Genomic DNA, 24,025 nt, shown 5'->3' with positions numbered 1-24,025 from the left:
ATCAAATAGTTAGGAATAAATTATAGATGTATTAAAACTACAGAGAAAGCTACAAAACTTTTCTGGTAGACATGGAAGAAGATTAAATAAATGAAGGCATGTTTCATATTACTGAATCAGAAGACTTAATACTCTTAAGACACTCATTCTCCTAAAGTTTATCTACAGATTCAGTAAAATTTCAAACAACATATCATTTGAAATGAAATTACAGAACAGTTATTCAGGAAAACAGTTTTATTAGTCCTATTAACTTTCATACACACAAGATAGATAACCACCCTTGAGTTTAAAAAAAAAAACTAGTTAAGATTAATAGACATAATCCTAATTTTACAAATGAGAAAACAACCATCAGAAAGGATACGTAACTTTCCCAAGAGCTTGTGATTAAGACAAGACCCAAACTCAAGTCCAGTGTCTTCCTTCTCTATCACGCTGTCTCTCCAACTTTCTCTGTCCTACCTTTGTTCTTTCCAGAACGTAGGACAATCCAGAACTGGGAATCTCATGGGATAAACTCAGAATGTATAAAGGATATTTTCTTAGAATGCTCAGGAGTACAAGCCCCTGAGAGCAGAATCCTGAGATGGGAAACAAGTTCAGGACTGACCTCGTGTTACTAACACTCGTCTCAGGTTTTGTTTTTTATCGTCTCATTATTATGCTTGACTTACATAGAATGACTTTTCTATTTTCCTCATTTACATTTATGAATTAGAATTCTACTATAACTTCCCCACTTCTCCATTTATTTATTCATTCTATTAAGTATGGGCCTGTGGTTATTCATTTTAATCGATGCCTTATACCCCTTTAATACAATTATTTATTCTGTGGGTCAAATTGTCCCAGACTTGGTTACTGGGAGTTAAGACTTTAAATTGTTTCCCATAACTTTTTGACATGTTCCCATCACTTTTTAAACACTGCCATCAAAGCGGGCCATTCTCTGCAGTGTTATGTGCTATTCCCTTCTGGGTTACAGACGTTCCCCAGGCACCTAAGTCATGCTATTAACGCCCACTGAGCTAGCGTTCACAAAAACTCCTCAGTTACCCTCTCTGTGATTGTCACAACCATGTTTTCCCCTTCTATGCTTATCCTGCTGGTTTTTGTACTCAAGTGTAAAACTCTATCTCAGTTAAATTCCATCATGATCTATTTGGCCACTGTCCTAACCTCCCGACATAAAATTGGCTAGTCATCCTCTCAGTTTCCCACCGTTAGTTCCTAGGCTGTCTTCTGTGTCTTTACACAAACCACTAATTCAAATACTAACAGATCAAGCCCTAGGATACAACCCAATGGCAGTCATTTATGCATTCATTCAAACGGCTACTGAGAACTCTGTGTGCCAGGCAGCAGGCCAGGTGCTGAGGATAGAAAATCAGGTGAACTATGGTGCAAGGGAGCTGAAGATCCAGCGGGAAGATCAATGCGATAACAGTCGAGTGAGACGTGCTGAATGACAGAGGAAGGCACCAAAAATCGAAGCCATTCTAGACGTGTTTGGGGTACACACACAGCGTAGTCTATTAGGGCCACCGACAGAGTCCTCTCCAAGGGCTGGCATTGGGCTGTTCCTAAAGGTAAGTCACAGCGAAGTGTACAGAGAAGAGGGGAGAGAGGAACAGCAGGTGGGAGCTACCATCACAGTGGTTAAAGGCATCACCTCGGGGGTAATTAGAGTTGCTCCATCTCTACTCCTTGACCTGCATGGTCCCGGGCAAGCTGTCACTTAACCTGTCTGAAACTGTTTCTTCATGTGCGAAGGGGGAGCTACAATAGTGCCACCTCACAGGGTTGTTGGCAGAACTAAATAAGGAAGGGGAACCACTTAGCACAGTCCTTGTACAGAGTAAATACTGTCACTTGTCTTCAAGAACTGAGACATAAAGGAATGAAAGGCCATCGGGTGTTGGGGAAATACCGCTCGAGCCCCCAGACTGGATCTGAGTGAGGAAAGCGACAAACCAGTCACTCTGCATGCAGACTTAAGGCAGCTGGTTGACGGCTCTGGGCCAGAACACTCTGAACACACTTCAGGCCTCCTGGTGTGGGCTTATCCATCCTGGGACTGTGACCTTGAGTCTGCCTCCCAGGGGTCAGTCTCAGACCTAACCCCGACTACCTACACAGACGGCAGGAGAAGAAAGGGGTACCTGGAACCAGCACACCCCACACAAACGCTGGACGTAACCCTCACGGCACTGCTCGTTGCTGGAGAAAACAGACAGAGTGAATGACTGTGTGGCAAACTGAGATGAAGGAGATAAACCCCACTTTGGACACACTGAGATAGAACTCCATTTGCAGGAGGCAAGAAAAGCTATGAACTGGTGAAAACCCAAAGTAACAGCAAGACAGAAAAGTGTGCATTCTTTAAAACATCAAGTAAACAGCTAGAAAAAGGCAGAGCTGCAAAGAAAACAACTGTACGATGAGTAGACAAATCAGTCACCACTTAGTGCTTAGACTGCTGCCCTTGGGTGTAAGAGATGACATATAATTTACTAATTATTAATTGGTGACAAAGGCCCTGGTGAACTACTCAACTGTATAGGTGAAATACCAAAAAAAAAAAAAAAAAAAGTCACAAGGACAAAAGTTTCCTGTCGTGTTCTTAAGAAAATGAAAGAAATGAAATAGTAAGATTTTCCTGATGGTGTTACAACTAATTAAAGATGTTATACTTACTACAAGACTGTATTCTTGAAATTCCATTTGCAGCTCCATGCAAGCTTGAGTCAAAACTCTGACTATTTCGCACGGTGACTGGAGAACTCACGCTGCTACTGACGGCCGTGGTACTTGGCATCCGGGCTAGATTAGGCATACTTCTTCGGAGTTTATCTAGATGAGAAAAGAATTTTACTAAGTTAAAAACCACAAATTTTATGCCAGTTAAAACACCACCTTTCAAAAGTAAATACAAATATAAATCATATTTTGTTCAGTAACAAACAGAGTTATCACGTGTGTTACGAACTCTGCCAAGCTAACTGCCTATTTAGGAAAACACTCAGTGTCTCTAGGAAGGTTCCACCAAATGCACTGCTAAGGGAAAGCACTGGTTCCACAAAAAGAGGGAGGGATTAGCTAATTGATTAGCTACTTGTTCCTATATCATAAGTGGATAAAACTGTGTCAAAGTGAGGTTAGGAAATAACCTTATAACCATTTTGTTTTAAAAAATGCTAGAAATTGTTACATGTTAATAAAAAATCTAGAAGAGTCAAACCAACAATTATTGAATATTTTGCTAGCATAAAAAAATGGAAGAAATTCTTAAAATTCTATCTTGGAATGTTTTGAGATATCCATTCACCACATTAACTTCTGGAAAGTTTTATGAGTGTTGCACGAAACCTTCGGAGACTTGAAAAAGAAAATGCTCCCTTCTTTCTCCTTGCTGAGTACACCTTCTGCCACTAAGGGGCAGCAGAGGGTCACGCACAGACCTCAGTGTTGCTGAGATTTGAAATCAGGCACAAGACTGCAACTCTTACAAGACAGTTTTCTCTCAATTAATACACACTCCCCCAAAAGTAAAGTACATATGTCAGGTCACTAAAGCTCAGAAAACAAAGGATATATTTGAATACTAAGCAAAAACCCACTCAAGTGCTAAACCAGATTCACTTTTCTCGCCTTCACACACGGCTCCTGCTACATTACTTAGATCCGTTGATCACAGACCTGACCACCAAGTCACCTAATCCAAAAAGCTGCAGTCTCCTAAGTTTCACCTCCCCTTCTTCACCCTCAAGGCCAAGTTCTGTCAATTCTGCCTCATAAATATTCAACAAATCTCCCATTGCCACCCGGCTCAGGTATCTTTATTTATCATCCACATTTTCACAAAACCCTCTTCATCAGTCTCCATGCACCCTGTCCTGTCCCTCCCCATCTTCATACAGCTGGTCCCACTCTTCCTGGAGCACAAGCACACTTCTGGCCACTCCCTAAACCCCTCCCAGCAGTCTCCCTCCCCTTCATCCAAAAGCCCGAGGTCCTGGGCGTGGCCGGGATAAGACTTCCAGGACACTGGTTCTGTGGACTTCTCCAGCCTCATCTCCACTTTCCTGAAGGACACCATCGTAACACAGGTTCGGGGAAACCTAATCCTTTCCATGATGTTGTTTAATGTAAATTAATCCCACTTTTCTAAGGACAGTGATCTGACCAACAATACTAACCAACACGCAGAGCTGGCATCTGCATGACCAGTAGGATGTGATGGTCTAAGACACCCGACAAAAAAAGCCTTTAGAGAAACAACTCTAGGTACCCTCTCCCTCAATTTTAATAATGCTGTAATTCTCATTAGGCACATAAAATATTGTCTTTCTGGGTGGTGACGGCTTAGCTTACTCTGGGTTCATTCAATCCCCAGTACCTCCATTTAAAATAAATAAATAAAACCAATTACCCAATCCTGTAAAAAAACAAATTGTCTTTCTGATATTATGAGCTTTAATGAATTAGTCACTATGACATTCTTTAGCCACCAGTTTTCTTTTAAATTTGAACTCTTAAGGAATTATAAAAGAAATTCTGACTATAAAACCTTAAATATTTTCAAATGATCTCTCAATTAGCATGAGTAATATAAGTACAGAGGAAGAAAAGGTAAAAACTAAATACATGACAGCAGGTGATGACAGTACAATTCATATTTGGCTTTGCAACATTAGTAAGTAACTTGTTTGATCACTTCTGGGCTCAGGGTTGAGAAATGGTGCTATCTAATAATTAAAGCTGTAACTATATAATAAGTGTGCTCTGTTTCGCCGTACCATATGCGATTTGTGTGTGAAAGTCAGACTGATCATTAGTGCAAAAACATACTAGGCTCAGAATATCACGTGACTGTTCTCCCTATAGTTCTTGGAAGTCAAGATCTGTAACTCCTGGGAGTAAGGATGGATGATAAATGATGAAGAGGGAGACAGGAAAAAAATACAAGAGTGTCAATGTATTCCCAGCCCACCATATTGACATCAGGACAAATCAACTTGCTGTTATCACCCTAATACCAGCCTCCATACTTTACTGCTATGCAGATCTTAGTTCTAGACATCAGGAAATCAGAGGGGAAGACACATTCCAAACTTCCCCTAAGTCTGGATGCGCACAAGCAGCATCCTCTCCAAGCACCATCACCCATGCTCACCATCCATCACCTTGCTGGTAGCAGAGAGCGCGAGACTGGGGGTTTTGAGAAACACGAGGAAACATGCAGCTCAGTGCCTCTGACGCCGTGGAGCTCCATTACGAACTCCTAAACTCACTCAGCCCTGCTCTCCTACAGCCGGACAGCAACAACATGAAGATGCTCCCCCCTTCTGACCCATTCTGCGCCGGCTACGTCACCGTGGTTTTCTTGAAGCTATAAATCTGTAAATCTGGGACACGTCACCACAAGTTGGTCAGCTACAGACTTAAATGTACACCAAACTGGTAAGGTCCTGAGGATGTACTTGATAAATCTGCTAAACAGATTTTATTTATATTGACCTTAAAACCATTTCTCAAGCATATATGAAAAGATCAAAGCACATCAAACACCAGCAGGACAGACAACCTACCTCCATTGGTCCTGTTTGGTTGCTGATCTGGAGTTTGGGCTTGAGGTGAGTAATACTGCTGCTGCTGGTAATTATTTGAAGGAAAATACTGGGAACTGGGGTTCCTCCTACACTCCCGGATGCTGGAGAAAGTCTGTGAATGGGGAAGTCCTCTTTGGAAAGGGGAACATCTTGGCAGACGAGGCTGAGGGGGTGGCAAATGATCAAATTCCTCCTCGTCCTCTAGGCTGAATCGATCATATTCTTGATCACTACACGTCCCCTTTTTTCCCGAATTCAGCGACACACTGGAACTGTGTCTCGACACGGAGGCTGAAGTCGAAGCGTAGTCTTGCCTGAGGCCTGTGAAACGACCAGGGACAGTGCTGTCTTCCATCTGGTGTAATTACTAGGTTCCAACGGATCAAACATTTGAGGAAAATTTGCACCAAATATATGATTCAAATGGAGACCCACTATCCTGTTCTTAGTTTATTAAATCCCCTAGAAAACAGATACAGTTACCTACCAAACAGACATCTAAGATCAGACCATTCCGTTTTGGAAACGGTTGCCCCAATGCCAGTGAAGATGGAACAGACGGCTACGGATCATCAGTGTCTGTCATTTCCCCAAGCAATTCCTTCTGAAGTCCAGAGGGAGACTTAGGAGGGCTACTTAGGAAAAGCTATTCATCAGCATTGTGAGCAGTTAACAGCGGGTTAGATAATTAAAACAATCAACTCTCTGCCACATTGGAAACTCCTCCTGCTCCCACCCCGACTTTCAAAGTCAAAGGAAAGTTCAAATTGACCTAGGGCACAAGTTACATTCTAACAAGGTCACTTCTCTTGTTCTTTCTGTTACTAATTTTATCTTTTTCAAAGCATGCTGACACTTCGAAACTTCAATAGTTTTGGGTCATCCTAAATGACAGCCATCTAAAAATGGTCAAGCTGGACATTTCTAGTTATTTATCTCATCGCAATCCACAATTTTTTTTTAAGTAGTCTATATAGACCTAACTACTTAAAACTTCTGAGACTGTCATCCGATCTTTAAGTCATACATTTTTAGAAAGAGTTATCACTTTTTACTGTTACTAAATAATGATATCAAATAATCATTTCCCTTCAAAATGTATCTTATTAAATTCTGCATAAGCATTACAATGTTTCTCATAGTAGCCTGCCTGATTCTGAAAGCAGGACATTGTTATGCTTAAATGATACTTGGCTGTTTCTACTTAAGTTACCCTGAAAAGATAACTCCAAAACAAGCTTACTTAGCCCAGTTCTGGGATCTACATCTTCTTTTGCCTTTTGATAACATTAATACCCTTGAAGTAGTTCATTTCCAGATTATTTGTTGTAACTTGATTGCAGAATCAGTAAGAAACTACCCCATTTCCAATTATCTCCTCTTCCATAATTATGTATCTTGAGACGTATACTGATGCATTTTAATTGAATTTTTATAACTGCAGACTCACATGCAGTTCCAGGGAATAAGAGATCCCTTGTGCGTTTTGTCCAGTTTCCCTCGATGGTATCATTTTCAAAATCATAGAACAGAATGACAACTAGGATACTGGCAGTTCTATGAACCCATCTGATTTAGAGTTTCCCAGTATTACCTGTGTATGTGTTGGTATTAAATTCTACACAATTTATCGCTTGTAGGATAGGCCACAGTCAAAAATGAAACCACTCCCAAAATCCCTCCCATTGCCCTTTTGTAACCACATCCACCTTCCTCCTGAGATCCCCCCCACTCTGTCCCCAAGCCTCAGTAGCCACTAATCTGTTGTCCATTTCTAAAATTTTGTCATTCCAAAATGGTATACAAGTGGAATTATACAGTATGCAATCTCCTGGGATCATCTTTTTCCATTCAGCACAATTCCCTGGAGATTCATCCAAGATTCTGCATCTATCAAAATTCATTCCTTTCCCTTGCTGAGTGGTACTCCACGGTACGGAGGGACCCCAGCTTGACTGACTACTCACCACGGAAGGACATCTGAGCTCATTCCGGCTTTTGGCTGTTACAGATAAAGCTGCTACGAACATTCACGTAGAGGTCTTTGTGTTTTTGAACACAAGTTTCCACTGTGCTGGGATAAATGCCCAAGAGTGCAGTGTGCTAGGTCTTATGGAAACTGCGTATCTAGTTCTTCCAAAAACTGGCAAACTGCTTCCACAGTTTGTGTTCTTTACATTAATGTGTTCTGGCCAGAGGATGTCCTAATACTGTACCGTGGTCATGAGAGTGCGAGAGGCATCTAACTAACTGCTCTACCCACATGGTAGGGCAGCGTGAGAGACAGAACACAACTGTCTGCCCATTACCCGGGGAGCAATGCCAGAAACCTCCCCATCCCCTTGTATTTCCAGTAGGAGCCTCCAGTTTATATAAAGTTTTCTAGTTTAAAAAGAGGAACTTACTTTCTTCCTGCAGACGAGCCATGATCTGAACATCAGTGAGATCCTGTAACTTATAGCCCATGGAGATGGAATCGTCCTCCAGTTCTGAAGTACTCAGCTCACTGTCTATGGATGACTGGGGACTGAGAGGGGAGCCCCTGGACGTGTAACCTGAAAACAAGGGAAACATGTTTGCTGTTGAGTCTTAATTAGAACCGGCATCTGTGTGCACTTTATAGCTCATATTTCAACAGCACTTTAAGGCATTCTCCAATTAAAAGACATAGAGCGGCTGAATGGATAAAACCAGACCCATCTGTATTTTTCCTGTTTTCGTAAGTCACCAAAAAATGACCATCACACACCATGATGAGACAATGGTATGACAACACATGCATCTTCATGAGTCTGTAAATTCATACAGACAAAACCACTTGTTTTCTGGGTTTTTTTTTTTGCCGAATTTTCACTGTTTAAAAAAATCACTGTGCTGGACACTAACAAAATTGTTAAGAGGGTAAATTTCAGCAGATTTCATGTTTTGTGCGTGTTTTTCTTTTTTTACCATACTAAGAAAAATCAATAATGTTAAATCTGCATCCCATCAGATTAAGTAAATATATAAAGGCACAGTGTAAGAATACACATCCTGTACACTTCCAATTAGTAATCAGATATGCTTTTCTCGGGTAGTAACTGATTATATATTTTAAACTAATTTTTAATCTGGTCCATTTTTTGAAACAGGAACAAACAGTAGTGCTATAAATGGATAAGAATATCACATGTAAAAGACACACATCCATACAGGGAAGCACACATAAAACCTCCATCATTAAGAGCAGTCGCAGAAGGCTCGCAGCCACTCATGAGTGTGAGAAAGCAAGGACGTGAGGGAGAGGACCCAGGGAGAAGATGGAGGCATGGAATCACACCGACGCTGAGACAGCTACGGAAATGGTGAGGCCACCTCTCATAAAAGGTTACTATGACTGTTCTTTCTATGCAGCCCTGACTTAATAAAAAGCTACCAAAAAATTTAAAAAAAAAAGATGTAGAAGTCTTATCATCTTGAATCATAATGAAATGTACTTGCATTGTTTTCAACAATTCATTTTAAAAGCCACATCGGCATCTGGAAACACACAATTACATACACATGCATTTGCTAAAGAGGGGAGGCTGCCTATTACACACGATGAAGAGCAGATTAATGATGTTAAAGCACAAATGAACACTAGCCCTTCTGTACTGAAGGTAAGTGTACAGCGAACTCCCCATTATGATATGATTACCCTTAAGCTCTTCAATGAAAGGTGGATATTTAAGCTGCATTTTAGTGACTGATTTACATACAAAGCAAGCGGCTAGTCAGGAAGTCAAGAAAATTACCTGTTCTCTCAGGTGTTAGTATTGCTTTATTTGAGGTTTTAGAGAAGCTGGGAGTATTAATGCCATTGCTATAAGGGCTGAGTCTTGCCACAGGACTATAAGGAAAAGCCAGGGAGACATTTGAAGGGAAGAGACTCCGCCATCGGCTCGCTGTCACAGAAGCAGAAAATAAACAGCAGCAGTTAGCAACACAGAAGCAGACGGTAACTTGTCAGAGAAAGAGAAGATGTTAAAAAAAAAAGTGAAAAGCAACTTTTCATTCTTAACTGACTTCTACTTATCTAAAGGAAAAAATACGTAAATATGAGCCATTTGCGAATAGGGGGGCTATTTAAACCCCAACTAAGAACAATTAAATCAGTGTCACCTTGATTACAGTCAATGTCTATACAACAAGGAAAATTCATCTTTAATTTCTTCACTAGAAACGTTTTTCATCTTTCTATTTCTGCACAAAAATTTAACTGTTTTAAAATAAGATAAAATGTTAGTGTCAAAAGAAAAACTCAAACAAACTTTAGAATTGTGGGAAACAGTTCTTATTACTAATTGTTCATCGTCCTATATTTTTCCCTAAAGTTTATTTTCCATCCTCCCCCCTCTCCACCACCTCCCTCGTTTTTTTTTTTTTTGAGCAGGTATGATCTTTTACTCACCATTTCCTTCCCCACTCACAACGTTAGTAAACACTGATCAAAAAAATTTTTATGGAAACGTGTCCCGGGATTATGGAAGAAACTTAAAATTACTGCATTTCTGAATGGGCTTGGGTCCAAAACAAGGTTTGTGGGAAAAATGATCTGCAGAACACAGAAGGGTGTACATAACCAAAGCATAGTGAAAGTTATTTTAGAAGGCAGGCATAAAGGTAACTGATAATCTGCTGGATTTTTTCTTTATTAAAAATATTTTCCGAACTTTCTGCACTGAACATGTATTATTTATGTAACTTTTAAAGGGAGAATTACACATATTATTACTTTAATATGATAAAATAAGGAACAAAAAGGAATTTTACCTGCATGGGGAGATGATCTAATTCTTACATTATCTCACCTGTCCTAATTAATACATTCCCCTCCTCCAAAATTACCAACTCCTTGGATCCTGGGATCATGAAAAGACTAAACTAAAAACCTGAGTAAGCCACATCAAAAATCACTTACTCTCTTCATGGAATATAAATTACTGTGCTAGTCAAAATCCGTTTCTCTAAAAAGCAATCACTCAGACATGTACTAAGCAGGACAGGAGGAAACAGATAAAAATATATATAAATTAGGTTAAATTTCACTTTTAAGTGATAAGTTGGTTATTTTGCTGAAAATTTGACAAAACCTGAAGAAACAAGTATAAAAAGGACTGTTTTGAAATGCATCCCCCAGGTCACTTTTAATGAGCAATGCTAATGAGCTAACAGCTGAAGTGTTCAAAAATGGGCAGTAGGGTGGAGAGAAAGTGGGCTGAGGGCCATCCGGAGAATAACAAGCTCCAATCTCGGGACTCGTGAGATCCTTGCAAAGTATCACCACAGTTATTTACGACAGCAAAGTGCTTCCTTTACTTCAGCAAGAATCTTGAGAAATGGTACCATCCCATTCGAACAAGTACAGAAGAGATGCATTTTCCTTATGCAGATGAAATAGTCAAGGAAACTATGTTCACAAAGATTACACTTTCCAAACCCACAAGTTCCACAGAGGGGGACACTGCCAGGCAGCCTGGTCCCTAACGGACACCAGTGATCTGACCACAGACCCAGTTGTGCAGTGCTCTGTGGAGACACAGCGCTTCCGGTTGCTCAGGGCTGCGCCAGAGCAGAGACGTGCGGAGCTGGCACCCCCATCCCTACACTTCCAGACGTGCACACCTGATCCCAAATGCAATGAAAACTGGAGGGGGTTAATACGCAACACACACTAGGGAGCTCTTCTCACATCTTTAATCTCTAGTACTCAGTTTCTCATTAAAAATTCTGTATTACCCCCTAAAAAAGCAAATCAAGTGTTCTTTGTGACTGCTAACTTGCTTAACAGATGATGTTGTTTTATACCAGTCTGATCACTCGCCAAGCTAATGACAGTGACCGCGTGTTCTCATCCACAGATGCAGGCGACAGCACGTCACAGCTGAACAGCATTCATGCCTCTGCACAATAACCACTGTGGGCCAGCCTCGCAGCACAATGGCACAGTGACTGCAGCTATGACAGCCAGATCCCAACTAAGAACACAATTGGCATCTATTGCAAGAAAGAATGCTCTCCGCTGTCCTCTGGCGAGGAGGCTCTGAAGAGGAGGGAGGAGGACTGCTGCGGGGGCAGGCTAACGGAACAGTGATGCTGTGCTGTGTGTCAGTGTCCGAGCCGGTAGGGGGAGAAGAAGAGGGCAGAGCAGCGGAAGCCTTCCCATCCTGGTTACTCTTCACTCTGTAGCCGAAGAATTGTAAGAACTATAACAGGAGGCGTTTTCATAGAGGATAAAAACAAACAAAAAGAACTTTTCATAGGGTAACTTTGTTTTTTCCAAATTGGATTGTTGATTCCAATCCAATCAATTAACTGATTGGATTTCTGCATATAAGGATGTCAAATTATTTGAGAGGCTTGATGATGATGGAAATGACCCTAAGAAAGGAGTAAGACAATTTTTGCTAAAGGGGAAGATGGGTGATGAACTTCTGAACCACAGTCAAGTTTTCCGACCCACCTACTCCAAAGTTCTATCTGTAAGTAAAGGGCTCCTCCAACCTGGAGGTGGCACAGATTCTGTATTTCTTTCACTTAATCCCAACCCCCAAAATAGCAAAGAGTTGGGTCAAAAATATAATGATGCACTGATCAAACACATCACAGTTGGCAAGGCTTTCATTCCAAAATACCCAAGTTAAACTCTCTCCCAGAACACTTCTGTCTGAACGCTCTCTGTGGTCCTGCTGCAACTCCCTTAATCCAGACCCTCGCCACCTCTCACGCAATGGCGGCAATGCACTGCTCGGCAAACTTCTGGGCACCCACGCCGCCCTCGCCAAGCCCGCTCTGAGCATCTCTCCCAAGGTTGTGTCAGTCGCTGATGATTTAACTGTGATGCTCTCTTCCATTAGTGTAATGCAGTCGCTTTTCATCAAAGATAAGATGTAAAAGGTACTCTGGTCCCCTCACTCGCACCCGTAGCCGCTGCCCTGTACCTCACGGCCACGTCGAGTGCTTCTGCCTCTTCCTGTGAAGAATGCAGTTAGTACTGCTTTAACTCTCTACTTTGCCTCCTTTTGTCTAATAAGCATTCTCTACTGAAGTAAATGTAACAAAGTACTAACTGGAGGTGGGGGAGGGGACAGCTCAAGTGGTAAAGCATGTGAAATAAACCTACCTAACCTACCCCCCCCACAAAAAATACATATATAAAAAAATTAAATCTATTTAAAAGAAACTAATTCGAGTGCCTAATGTACAAGTTATTTTCGTGCATCTTCAAAGCTGCCTACCTTAAAAAATAAATTACACTGTATCTGTGAAGCTATTTTTGTACATTATTAAGCAAAATATGACCACTCCTCAAAACAAATTAATTTGACAAATGCTCCAGTGATGATAATATCAAGAAAAATCACAAAGGACAGATACGCCGTGTTGCAGTTAAAGTGAAGGGCTGTGCCAAGGGCGTTAGTTGGCAGTAAACCACGCAAGAAAGCTATAAAGCTCCCTCAAATTCTTGAGGTGCTACTATTTCTTAGAATCGAAGGAACAGTATACAACACAGCTGGAAGTGTGTTTAGTGGCGTTTCCACACCCCCTACTGTCACGTGTGGCATGTGAGCTGGTTAGAGCTGGGTGAGGAAGTCCCGGGGGCCAGTGCTTATTCTTTCTAGTGGCTTCCAACAGCACAGCCACACTTCTGATCAGGTGCTACCCCTGGACTTCTGTCTCCTCCTAATAGTCGTATGTTGCAATGCTAACCCCAAAGGTGATGGTATTAGTAGGTGGGCCCTTTGGGAGATGCTTAAGTCATGATGATGGAACCCTCATGAATGGCATTCATGCTCTATAAAGAGGCTCCAGAGAGACCTGCTGTGTGAAGGCACAAGGAGAAACCTGCAGCCCAGGAGAGGGCCCTCCTCGGGGCACAGCTGCACACATGCAGCGTCGGAACTGCGAGCAATGATGTTTCACCTCTCCAGCCACCCAGTTTGCGGTGTTTCGTTACAGCAGTCTAAGCCGACTGAGGCACAGGGGAAGTTATTCTAGCAAACAAGCCCGCCTCTCCATCTTCTTTTCCATCCGAGAGTAAGACTCTGAAAGACAAACCGCAGTTTGCAGAGACGGTGGCCCACCCTGACCTGCTGCGTCCTGTTACCGGTCTCTCCCACAAAGCAGGGATCTTGGACCATCACTCCAGATGGCTGGAACGATCCCTGCCATGTGAAGAAATCAGCCTGAAGCAGCCCTAGAAATGTCTTCTTTCCTCAGTTTTTAGTAAGTCGAATGAAAACTCATTAACAGCAAATTTGAGATCTGTTTTACTAAAATTCTCAGAACTACTTTCTAAATAAGTCAGTTCTGTATCTCCTTGCTCATGGCTCTTCTCAGTTACCCAGACTGATACTCTCCACCATCCTTCCCTAAACCAGGATCTGCTTTGGGGAACTGGCCAGCTCTCCGGGTACCCCTGAATTACGACACCCAACATTTACAGACCACATCCACAGTCATTCCTTCATTCAACATTTACCAGACACCAAAAATACAAAGGTCAGTCTCCAGTGGCTATCCAGATCTCTTTCACAGGGACGCACAGCACACAGCTCTTTCCCTGCTCCACAGCCATTCTGGAGGATCTGCCCAGCCCCTGGGCTTTAAGAGTCCCCTTCCTATTTATTTGAGTAGGCAGCCACCACGGTGGCTGTCAAGCACCAGGTGCTACAGATACGGAGATGAGTAAAACATGGCATCAGTAGAGGAGGCTGAGAAAGGTCATTCAGAGAGAGGCTCAAGGACTGGTGGGGCTCAGAAATAAAGAAAATGAGGAGTTTTGACATGGAAACAATAGTTAACAGTGGGAATTACTACAGAGATGAAGACCAATAAAAAGGCACCGGCCAGGACAACTGGGTTATTAATCAGAGCAGATTCAACAGAAGACTTAAAGCAGAAACCAGTGTTAACAGGTCAAGCAGATATGAGATGAGGAAGAAGACATCATTCTTCAGAGAGATTTGACTATAAAAATAGGAAGAAACAGGTTGCAGCTTGAGGAGTGTGAAACTCCAGGGAGGAAAAGTTTTCAGGATAAAGATGACCTGTAATATTTATAGACTGAGGAGAATGGAACCAATGGAGAAAATAAGAGTCTACAGAAAAAGGGGAAACACTGGAGTAAGAGCCTTGAGATCAGAAGACACTGGACCCAGCAGGGAGGTAGAAGGAGGAGGTGAGGGAGAGGGGACAGTCCTGGAAAAGGAGCATTGTTTCTTCCTCTGAAACAGGCAGGCAAATATAGAATACAGAGAACACAGGAGAGGAAGGTGGGTTTTGTGGGCTCTTTGTAAGTTAGAAGGCAGTGAACACGCTGAGAAGGCAGAGGCTGGAATAAAGAACCGGTGAAGTGGGAACGGCCAGGCCACCACTGGGACAAGTACAAGCCACTGCCTGGGCGAGTCGAGAGAGCATCTCTCTGCACCAACCCTACTCTCAACAGGTAAGCCTAAACAAAACACCCGAAGGCCTTGACAAGGGTCTGTTTTACGATTCTTTAAAGGGCATTTATGTCCTATTAAGTTTAGATGGTTGAAGCACGGTGGTCACACTGCTCACGGAAATGTCAAAGTGACCAACTTTGTTAGAAATTAGTAAAAGGAAAAAAGCCCTAGTGACTGAAGGCTATTTGCCACCAGGGGACTTCAGCGATCAGGGTAAGATCCTGGTAAGAAGAGTCAGATGCGGGTCTAGAAGGGTTCACTGGATGGCTTCCATGCCAGCGAAAGTCAGATCACGGCAACAGGCCGACACAGGGGCTGGCAGGCGGTTCCAGCCAGCCTGAGCTGGAACACACTGAGCATCACTGTCCACGTGGCCTCTGTGCAGCTGCTCAGCTCCACCTTCGTAGCGTTAGAGCAGCCAGACACCGGGCACGTGGGTGACGCGGCTGTGCTCCAACGGAACTTCATTATACACACCCAGAGCTGAGCTTCACGGAAATTATGGGTCATGAGCTCTTAATTTTTTTCAACCATTTAGAAATGTGGAAGGGGCCATACATGAACAGGCAGAGGGCCGGATATGGCCACGATCTGCCAACTCCTGGAAGACTGTTCCCACCAGATTTGTAACATTCCCTCTGACAACCACCCAGGATCAGTTCTACCGCAAGGGTATGCCCGGTGTTGAGATACAGCAGTGATGGCTGACAGCACACCTCGTGCCTATAGTGTTTTGTAACATGTTGTAATAAAGAGCAAAAAATGACTAAAAAGACATTGGACAACGGAGTTTCAGGCTCCCCAACTCCCTAACAGACTAGTTCTCGGATCTGGAGTGAAACTGATACAACATCCTAGTGTTCTCATCTGAAAAGCTGGTGTGTTTGTCGGAAGGTAGCAAGCAGGGCTGTGGCGAGTACAAGACCGAAGTCTGCAGCACACACTCACAAACCATAAAGCATGCTTTAAAGAAAACTACTGAAAAGTTACACCAAGTTGTGGCAAAAAGATTTTCTCAGTCCTGAGGGAAAGCGCCCTAGAAGCAAGGTGGCAGAAAGGAGAGTGCAGGAGTGACCCTTCACTCCACCTTTCCTATTACCTGGGCAGTTCAACCTGCCTTCTCAAAACGATGGGCAGGCTTCCCACGCTGTCTCTCATCTAGACAAGCTCATAGGCTCGGTCCTTCCTCAGCCGCTACCAACCCAGAGGCCAAGTGCTGAACGTTGGACTTGCAACAATTTGACCAGGACAGGCCGACAGTCCTCACTCATCTATCCAAAGACTATCTCAAAGGAAACAAACATCCCAAAATGACACATTTTAAAGAAATATGGTTTCTTCAAAACCACAGGCTCCTAAGTCACATCTCTGACTCTGAAATAATGCTGTTCTTTACCACAGAGTCCTGGCAAGTAAAGGAAGAGGAAGCAAGGAGAGATCAACAAACTTTCAACACTTCTGCTTTATTCTTTCTTTTAATACAATAGGTAGGCAGGCCTGAGCTCCAAGCCAGATAATTAAGGGAATTCAGCTACATAGCCTGTTACTGACACCAGTTACAGTGGTCGAGGGTCAGCAAAGGATGGAAGGCATCAGCTGTTTTAACACTTCCTGTTCCCCCTTATATTGGCAGGAAGTTGTACCCAGACCGCGGCATTCTGACCTAAGCCCACAAACCAGCAGGGCAGGAAGACCTTCATTTTCACCAACCGTCCTCCTCCAGAATAAACTTCCTAGGTGTTCTTACATCTTTTCGTACCTGCAACCTACAGAAATGGTTCAACTGAGCTTAAACAAAAGAATTAAGAGACTTAGGCAAAGGCTGCATTTTGCTGGTTCACTCTTAAAAACTCTGACTGCACAAGCCGAGACAGAGGTTTTCTGGAGTAAGTTCACAGGAACTATGCACTGCTGACTTGGCTCCACCCTGTGTAAGCCCCCTGGAGTAGGAACTTATGGCTTGCAGCTTATCTGATCCACCATTTTCACTGGTAAACTTGTGTAGCTTTCATTTCTCTACAGCTCTCTGTGACCTGATAAACAAGCATATGGCACCTCAGAGGTCCTACCACTGCTCTGAAACAGGTGTTCATGGTGCTCTGTCCTGGACACACACGAAGTGAAGAGGATTCAACTATTGTGCGCTAGCCAGGGATTCATATAAGGAGAACGGGTAAAGAACTAGTAAATGATGTCCTTAACTGGTATGCTTAGGGCCGATTTAGTCAGAGTAAGTTTATCACAGCCCCCAAGTCTCTCAATCTTCAAATTCTAGCTAGAAAAAACTACTACGTAATTTGAATCTTTTTCCACAGGTTCAGGTCCTACAACCTACGATGAGAGATGTAATGATTTTAAGTTATGATATATGTATTTCATATACATATTATATACCTATGATCCCAGAACACTGAAGATTCTCAATTTTTAAACTTCCAAGTATATTCAAAATGCAGTCATTTATAAAAACATGACTTACATATCACCCTTAAGAAACATCTAATAAAAAGAGTTCATTTACCCATATAAATAATACCTACAGCTAATCAAGAAAGTCATTTTCAGCATTAGGATTAAGTTTTAAAAGATTAGGTTTGAACGGAACTAAAAGATCGTGTATACCTCCAAAGTCTGGCAGATAAATGTTTAGTGCTTGCTGAATGAGAGTTACAAGACTTCACCGTGAAGGAGTATTACTTAATAACATTTGTTCCGCAGGGATCAGAGTTTTATAATTATCCTTCATCTGAATTTCACAGTTAAACTATCTCATCATCATGATTAAGGCATTAGACCTCCCCTACTGCTCAGAGCTTCATCAAACCCAAGACCACAAGCCGAATGCTCCTCTCCCCCGGCCACTGCTGGACCCCTCCCGGGTCTTCTGTAACCAGGACAATGGTCTAAAAGTAAAGCTCGAAGATGAGGGTTGGAAAGGGAAATTCTGCGGACTATCAACTTGTCTTAATCACTGGTCAAAACTGAAGATGACCTGTCAGCGTTAGGCGCACATGGACCATGTCCAGGGTTCTCCCGGACTGCAGGGTCACTGCAACTTCCCAAGTCATCATCGTCATCAGGCTTCCCATCTGCAATTAATAGGGGAGATTAAAAACAAATCTAACTTCAGTAATAATTACACTTCAAAGACATGCTTGAATATTCCCTTGCATACAAGTTACTTTCTCCTTAGGCCTGGCTGCCATACTTTACACAAATTTAAGGACAGGGAAGATGGCCACAGAATGCGCAAAGAGGGCCTATGTGAAAGTAATAGTGTAACCTGTGAAGAGCCAGGGAAAGCAGCAACCGAAGAATCCGTTAACAATGCAACGTGGTCACGCAGACAAGACAGCTGCTCTCAGCTCAGACCAGAGCCACAGCGCGAGCCGGGACAGCCCGTAAGAACAACTTCCAAGTTCTATGCTGCAGTAATGAGGCAGGTTAAGAAAGATTCTATAGAGTCTCATTCTGTGAAGAAACAGGCTAGATGATCTCATGTCTGAGTACAGTGGGTTCCCCCCCCCACCACCAAAACTAAGGACAGACTAGACCAGTAAGTCTTCTTGCCCATGACGGGGGACAGCGTGGTATGAATCCAAACCCAGCTGGCTAACAGAAACACCATAAGTTCCTGACTAGAAGAGTGACAGAAATGGAATTTGGACAATCCTTTGTGTCTAGCATCTCCTGGGCTAGGTAGGGTACTCTTCTGCAGCAAGGGACACAATTGTGTGGCCTATATGCCAGGGGCACAAAAGGCCTCTCATCTACTAATCTTGAGAGCAGCAGAAAGTAAACATATAGAGGAGTTTTGACAAGGCAAAAACTTTTTTTGGCCCTAAAACCAACCACCTGCATGATTTTATTAAAATACCTGCACACAGAAGAACGCTGAAATGTGCATAAAGGTCTAAAACAGCCAGAGGACTTCCTGGGAGTTGACTGGGAATTGGGGGACAATTATGTAATTACTATGCAAGTGTTAACTTTAAGTAGACAAAGTAGCACACCCTGTTGCTCTGAGCCCACAGCGAGAAGGTGAGACGTTTAGCACACGCTCACCCTTTCTTACCGTCCACGTCCATCTCCAGGTCTGACGGTTCTACTTCAACAATGTCAAGGTTTGCTGTACTGTGCTTAGGACAGCTTCCAGGTAATCACTGGATGTTAAGTCACATACACATGGCATTTCAGTGTTTGGGTGTAGTAAGTATCATTATACCTGGAGCACTGGATATTGTGAAAGGACCGAGGGCAAAAGAAAGTAATTGTTTGGCACTAGACCCCAGTAACTAGGCAAAGAACATCACAAGCCTTCAGAGTCAACTCACTTTATTTCATCTTTCGTGGCTTCTGCTCGGTCATCTCGTGGCCAGTGTTTTCTAGATCTCATGGACCTTTTTCCTGGTACTTTTCCCACCATTAAAATAAGGTGCATAAAGTAAAATTTTCTAAATCTTTGCAGATCCAAAAACCTCTTCTATTTGTCTCCATAATTTAGTATTTGCCTGGGTACAAAAATTATAATTTGGAAAAAACTTCCCCTCAGTATTTTAAAGACAGCATTTTCCATTGGCATCCAATTTACTTATGACGTGTCTGAGGTCTGTTACTGTTGTAGATAACCTATTTCTCCCCTTGAACAAGTTTTAGGATTTTCTCCTTAACCCTGAAAAATCTGAAATCCAACCAGAATGTCCAGGTGTGGGTCTTTTTTCATCTCTCCTAGATCATGCTGAGGACATCTTTTCTCAGCTCAAAGAGATGTTCTTCTGTTCCTTACTGATTCTTCCTTTAAACTATCTACTTCTCCTCCTAAAACTGCTCAAGATTAGAGGTTTGGGATCTGCCCTCCAAGTCCCCTTACTTCTCTCATATTTTCTCTGTTTGTGGGAGATTCCTCTAATTCAGATAAGCAGCTTGGTTCTTAGTCCTCTCCACTCTGATTTCAGTACTTCCAAGAAATTAAAAATGACTGAAAGTAATAATAATGTGACCACTGCTCTTCCCAGCCATCTGTTCTTGTTTTAAAGGTGGGTTACTCTCCTAAATCTGAGCACACTGAGTTCCCTATTCCCCTGGTTACTTCTTACAGAGGTGACCTGTTTGTTTTGTTCATGTTGTTAGTTTTCCCCAAAAAACAAGGGAGACTTGGTTGCTGGCTCGTATTTATAAATAAAGACTAAGTTAACCTGAATAGGTCACTAGTATGAGTTTCTTCTGCACCAGTATAAGTGTTACCCCAACAGGCCTCTAAGGAAACTGACAACGGGCACCACACGGATAGCTGGATTATTCTGTAAGCGAGCTTCCCAAAGGTGCTGGGCATACAGCAGCAGGGTGGCAGAGGATCCCAACAGCCCAAAGGAAGGACGTCTTTATCCTAGGGGTGGAAGGTAGAACGCTTTGGGAGTTCATCCAATAGCCCCCCACCCCCTGCTCAGTCTAATATGGACACTTGAAGTTATCTCAGTGCTTCTCAACCAGGGACTGGGGGTAGGAACCCCACACTTAGATCACTCTACCTTCTGTAAAAGCAGGTGTCTGGTTTACCCTGAAGATCAGCCATCCCCACCACTTGCAGTCATCATCTTCTGCACCTGCTATTAACTCCTACAGCTAGAATATCCTTTTCCTGATCCAACTTTCACGATCTAAAACTGCCATGAAAATGGAAAAGCACACATATCACACTGTGTGTGCACATGAATACACATGCATATGAATACAGACACACACAAGATGACTACAATTCTGAATTTCAAAAGGTGGATACTTTTACACACACCCCTTGTTCCCTGAAATACAATCTCACAGCTGTGACAGTGGAAAAATATTAAACTTACAGAACGACAAGAGCTCCAAAATTCAAACACATGAAACGTGCTACTATGTAAAAGTTCAGAGCTTCATGTATTGTTAAGTAAATGAGGTCATCAGAGCCTTGTATGTTCAAAGCAAGTGCCATGAAGAGTTTGGCCACAGTTTAAACTACTGCTTCTCACATGACGTCACACAAGAAATTCAGAATATTAATGAGACAAGGAGGAGAAAACATTTCCAAGTTTCACTAAGTTAAAGAATCCTCCTGAAAAACATGGGAAAGCCTAACTTTACTCACAATTCAAAGAATTTCTAAAATCACTATTTCACTCTCCAAATTTTGACAAGAATTCAAAAAGGCTCAGTCTTGTATGACAGTTCAGACAATATCTTGAAGCTTTCCTGTCCAAAGTCATGATACTCTTTTGCTTAAAACTATTCAAAGGCTTCCCAACCATCTTAAGACAAAGTCTGGAATCCTGAACTCTAGCTGCCTTCGGAGTCACTCAGCTGACATTTCTCCCACTTCACTTCCCTGCATCCACTCCCAGCACAAAGGTCTGCCGGCTCCTCTCGCCCCCTCCCAGGGCTGGACCGCCCGCTGCCCTGCTCCCCTACACAGATACCCGCTGGACTCTCACTGACTCTTTGACATGTCACATCCTCAGGAAAGCATCTCCTGGCCATACCCCTCAGGCTCAGGTCCATGAGCATCACCATGCTTGTTTTAAGGGAAAGAAAGAAAAAAGGACAAGAGCTGCTATCTGCATCACCTGGTCCCCTGTACTAGACCGCGTGCTCCAAAGGCCAGACACTGAGTTCATCTAGCCACTGTACCCCTGGTACCGAGCATGTACCCACACCTAGCAAGTACTCAATACATTTACTGTATGATTTAGCATCTGAACTGTTTCTGATCAAAGGTCCAGTGTTTCAGGAAAGGTGTCTACAAATTCTTACATAAACTGACTATCTTGTAGAAGTCCCAAGAAATAGGTATAAGCACCTACCAAAATAAAATTTTACTACCACAAAGGCAAGCGCAATCAATCATCAGAGCAGTAAACAACTGTTCTGGGAGAATCTCTATTGTCTCATTTTTTTCTCACTGGGGTAAGTAACCAAATAGCATGTCAATTATACATTAACTATAACAAACATTATGCACTATCATAAGTTATTGGCCTATTTTTTAACAAACACCTTTCTAATCATGGTGAAAATGCAAAACAAGAACAAAACAAAACACCAAACAAACACATGCATAACTGGCAAAAGAAAGGAAAGGAGGATTGCTTAGGACTATCTGGCCAATACAGATCCACGTCACTGGACGTCACGGGGTAGAAACTGAATTTCACAGGAACACAATCCCTAATCTATCTGTTATTTACTGTACTGACCACCACTCCCAGCATTGAAGCAAATGCACCAGGGCTACTCTGAACACAAGAGCATGGCAGGGTGTGAAGGAGGCTCACAGCCGTGACCTCGCGTTCTCGGTTTCCAGCGCACAGAGGTAGCGGCAAATGTCAGCAGACCCCTGTCTCTGCCCCACCATTTCAGTGCAATTCCAGATTACTTTTCCAATGAGAAGGAGAATCCCTTACAAAGCTTACCTAAAATGAACCGCACAGATTAAGTTTTAATTTTTTGTTCCAAATTTGACAGAGCACCTCAAGACTGGAAACTCGAGCTGATGGAGATAGCACCTTGGGCCGCGCAGGGAGCCTGGACAGGCTCTGGGAGACAGACACCTGATAAGCTTCTTAATGTCTCAGTTCAATCTGTGTGGCTTTTGAAAATGAAAAGGCCACCTTCAGAGCACTGGGTTAGTCGACAACTTTCTTCTTCAGCGGCTAAATTTAGAGAGAAATACTCTGTCATAACAACTGAGACAAGAAGGGGAATTGGCATCATATGAAGAGAAAAGAAAAACTCAGTAAAGAGGTAACATCTATTCACATTTCTTAGTGAAATGAGAGATCATCGTAGGCAAACACGACCCAAGACAGCTAAGTGCGCAGGGCCACCCCACCGGGGAAAAACCATACTCACACTCCTCAGATGTGACCTGTCCCGATTCAACAGCTCTGGACATTCAAGAATCTTCAGGCAAGATAAGCTTTTATTAAACTGGCCCCAAATTAACTGAGCCACATATTGGGTGTCTCAAATTACTTAGATAAGCTTTTGGATCATTTGGTTATTTAACATCCCAGCCACGTGACATGGACTTACCAAAAGACTCTAGATTAGCCTTATTCCAAGTTAGGATATCATGTGAGATAAGGCTACCCGTGAAAGTTCTTTGGCTGTTTGTTAGTCTAAAGGGGTGAGGGAAGTGGGGAAGAATAAAGGAAAGCATGTCAGAATGGAACACAGACGGATCTAAGAAGAAACCCAAGAGAAGGAATAGACTAAAGAAGTCCTCAAATTTTCTACTGTTCTTGATACACTACACTCTAAAACTTTTCTATCTGAGATCCCTAACTCTTATAAGCATCTTTATTTATAAAGAGAAGACAGATCCACACCCCCACCAAAGGAAAAAAATGCTATTCATTTTTCATAAAATAGAAATTGCCAAACTAAGGATTCCCTGAATTTTGGGGTTCAGTTTCTGAATAAAGGACTGGATGTTAAGAATGTGTCCATATATTTACAAAGCACTTCACATTTTTCAAAGTAATTTCACATTCAACATACCCTGAAATCTTTCTAAAAGCCCCGTGAAATCTTATTAAGTGTCCCCACTTACAGGCAAGACACCGGAAAGAAGTGACATACTTTTAATCACACATTAAGTAGGACTGGGGCACAAGGGGGCATTAAGTCTAACTACCAGGTCAAAATCCCTTCCCTTCCACCAAATTCATTCATTCAACACCTCCCACGTGACAGTGCTATCTCAGGCCCTGGGAGGGTTATAGTGGTGCACAGAACAGACTCAGACCTCCACCCTCACAATTAACACCTTAATGAACATCACTACACAATTTTTTTTTGTTTTGTTTTGACTTTGGGTAGTCAGATGCCATTTTTACACAGCCAAATATTCAATCAATCAGTTTCTTTGCTCTAAGGAATTTCAATGCATGCAAATTAATAACT

At 42.5% G+C, this 24,025-nt stretch overlaps 1 protein-coding gene across 4 annotated transcripts in view; it reads right to left on the bottom strand.

The window, feature by feature from the left end:
* Nucleotides 1-24,025, bottom strand: part of SLAIN1 (SLAIN motif family member 1) — a 49,574-nt gene that overhangs the window by 5,106 nt on the left and 20,443 nt on the right. For 2 of the 4 annotated variants that reach the window (XM_015244452.2, XM_072976371.1), the window contains exons 3-6: nucleotides 9,392-9,541; nucleotides 8,021-8,170; nucleotides 5,595-5,936; nucleotides 2,701-2,856 (exon numbers count right to left, since the gene is read on the bottom strand). In XM_015244452.2, coding sequence (XP_015099938.2) covers nucleotides 2,701-2,856; nucleotides 5,595-5,936; nucleotides 8,021-8,170; nucleotides 9,392-9,541 — 798 coding nt within the window. The remainder of the gene's footprint in view (nucleotides 1-2,700; nucleotides 2,857-5,594; nucleotides 5,937-8,020; nucleotides 8,171-9,391; nucleotides 9,542-24,025) is intronic. The other 2 variants (XM_006210299.3, XM_072976372.1) reach the window with 1 other exon arrangement.

This window comes from Vicugna pacos, chromosome 14 (genome assembly GCF_048564905.1).
Source record: "Vicugna pacos chromosome 14, VicPac4, whole genome shotgun sequence".
Lineage (NCBI taxonomy): Eukaryota > Metazoa > Chordata > Mammalia > Artiodactyla > Camelidae > Vicugna > Vicugna pacos.
The sequence above is the reverse complement of the archived record's forward strand: the minus strand, read 5'-3'. Positions and strand labels throughout refer to the sequence as shown.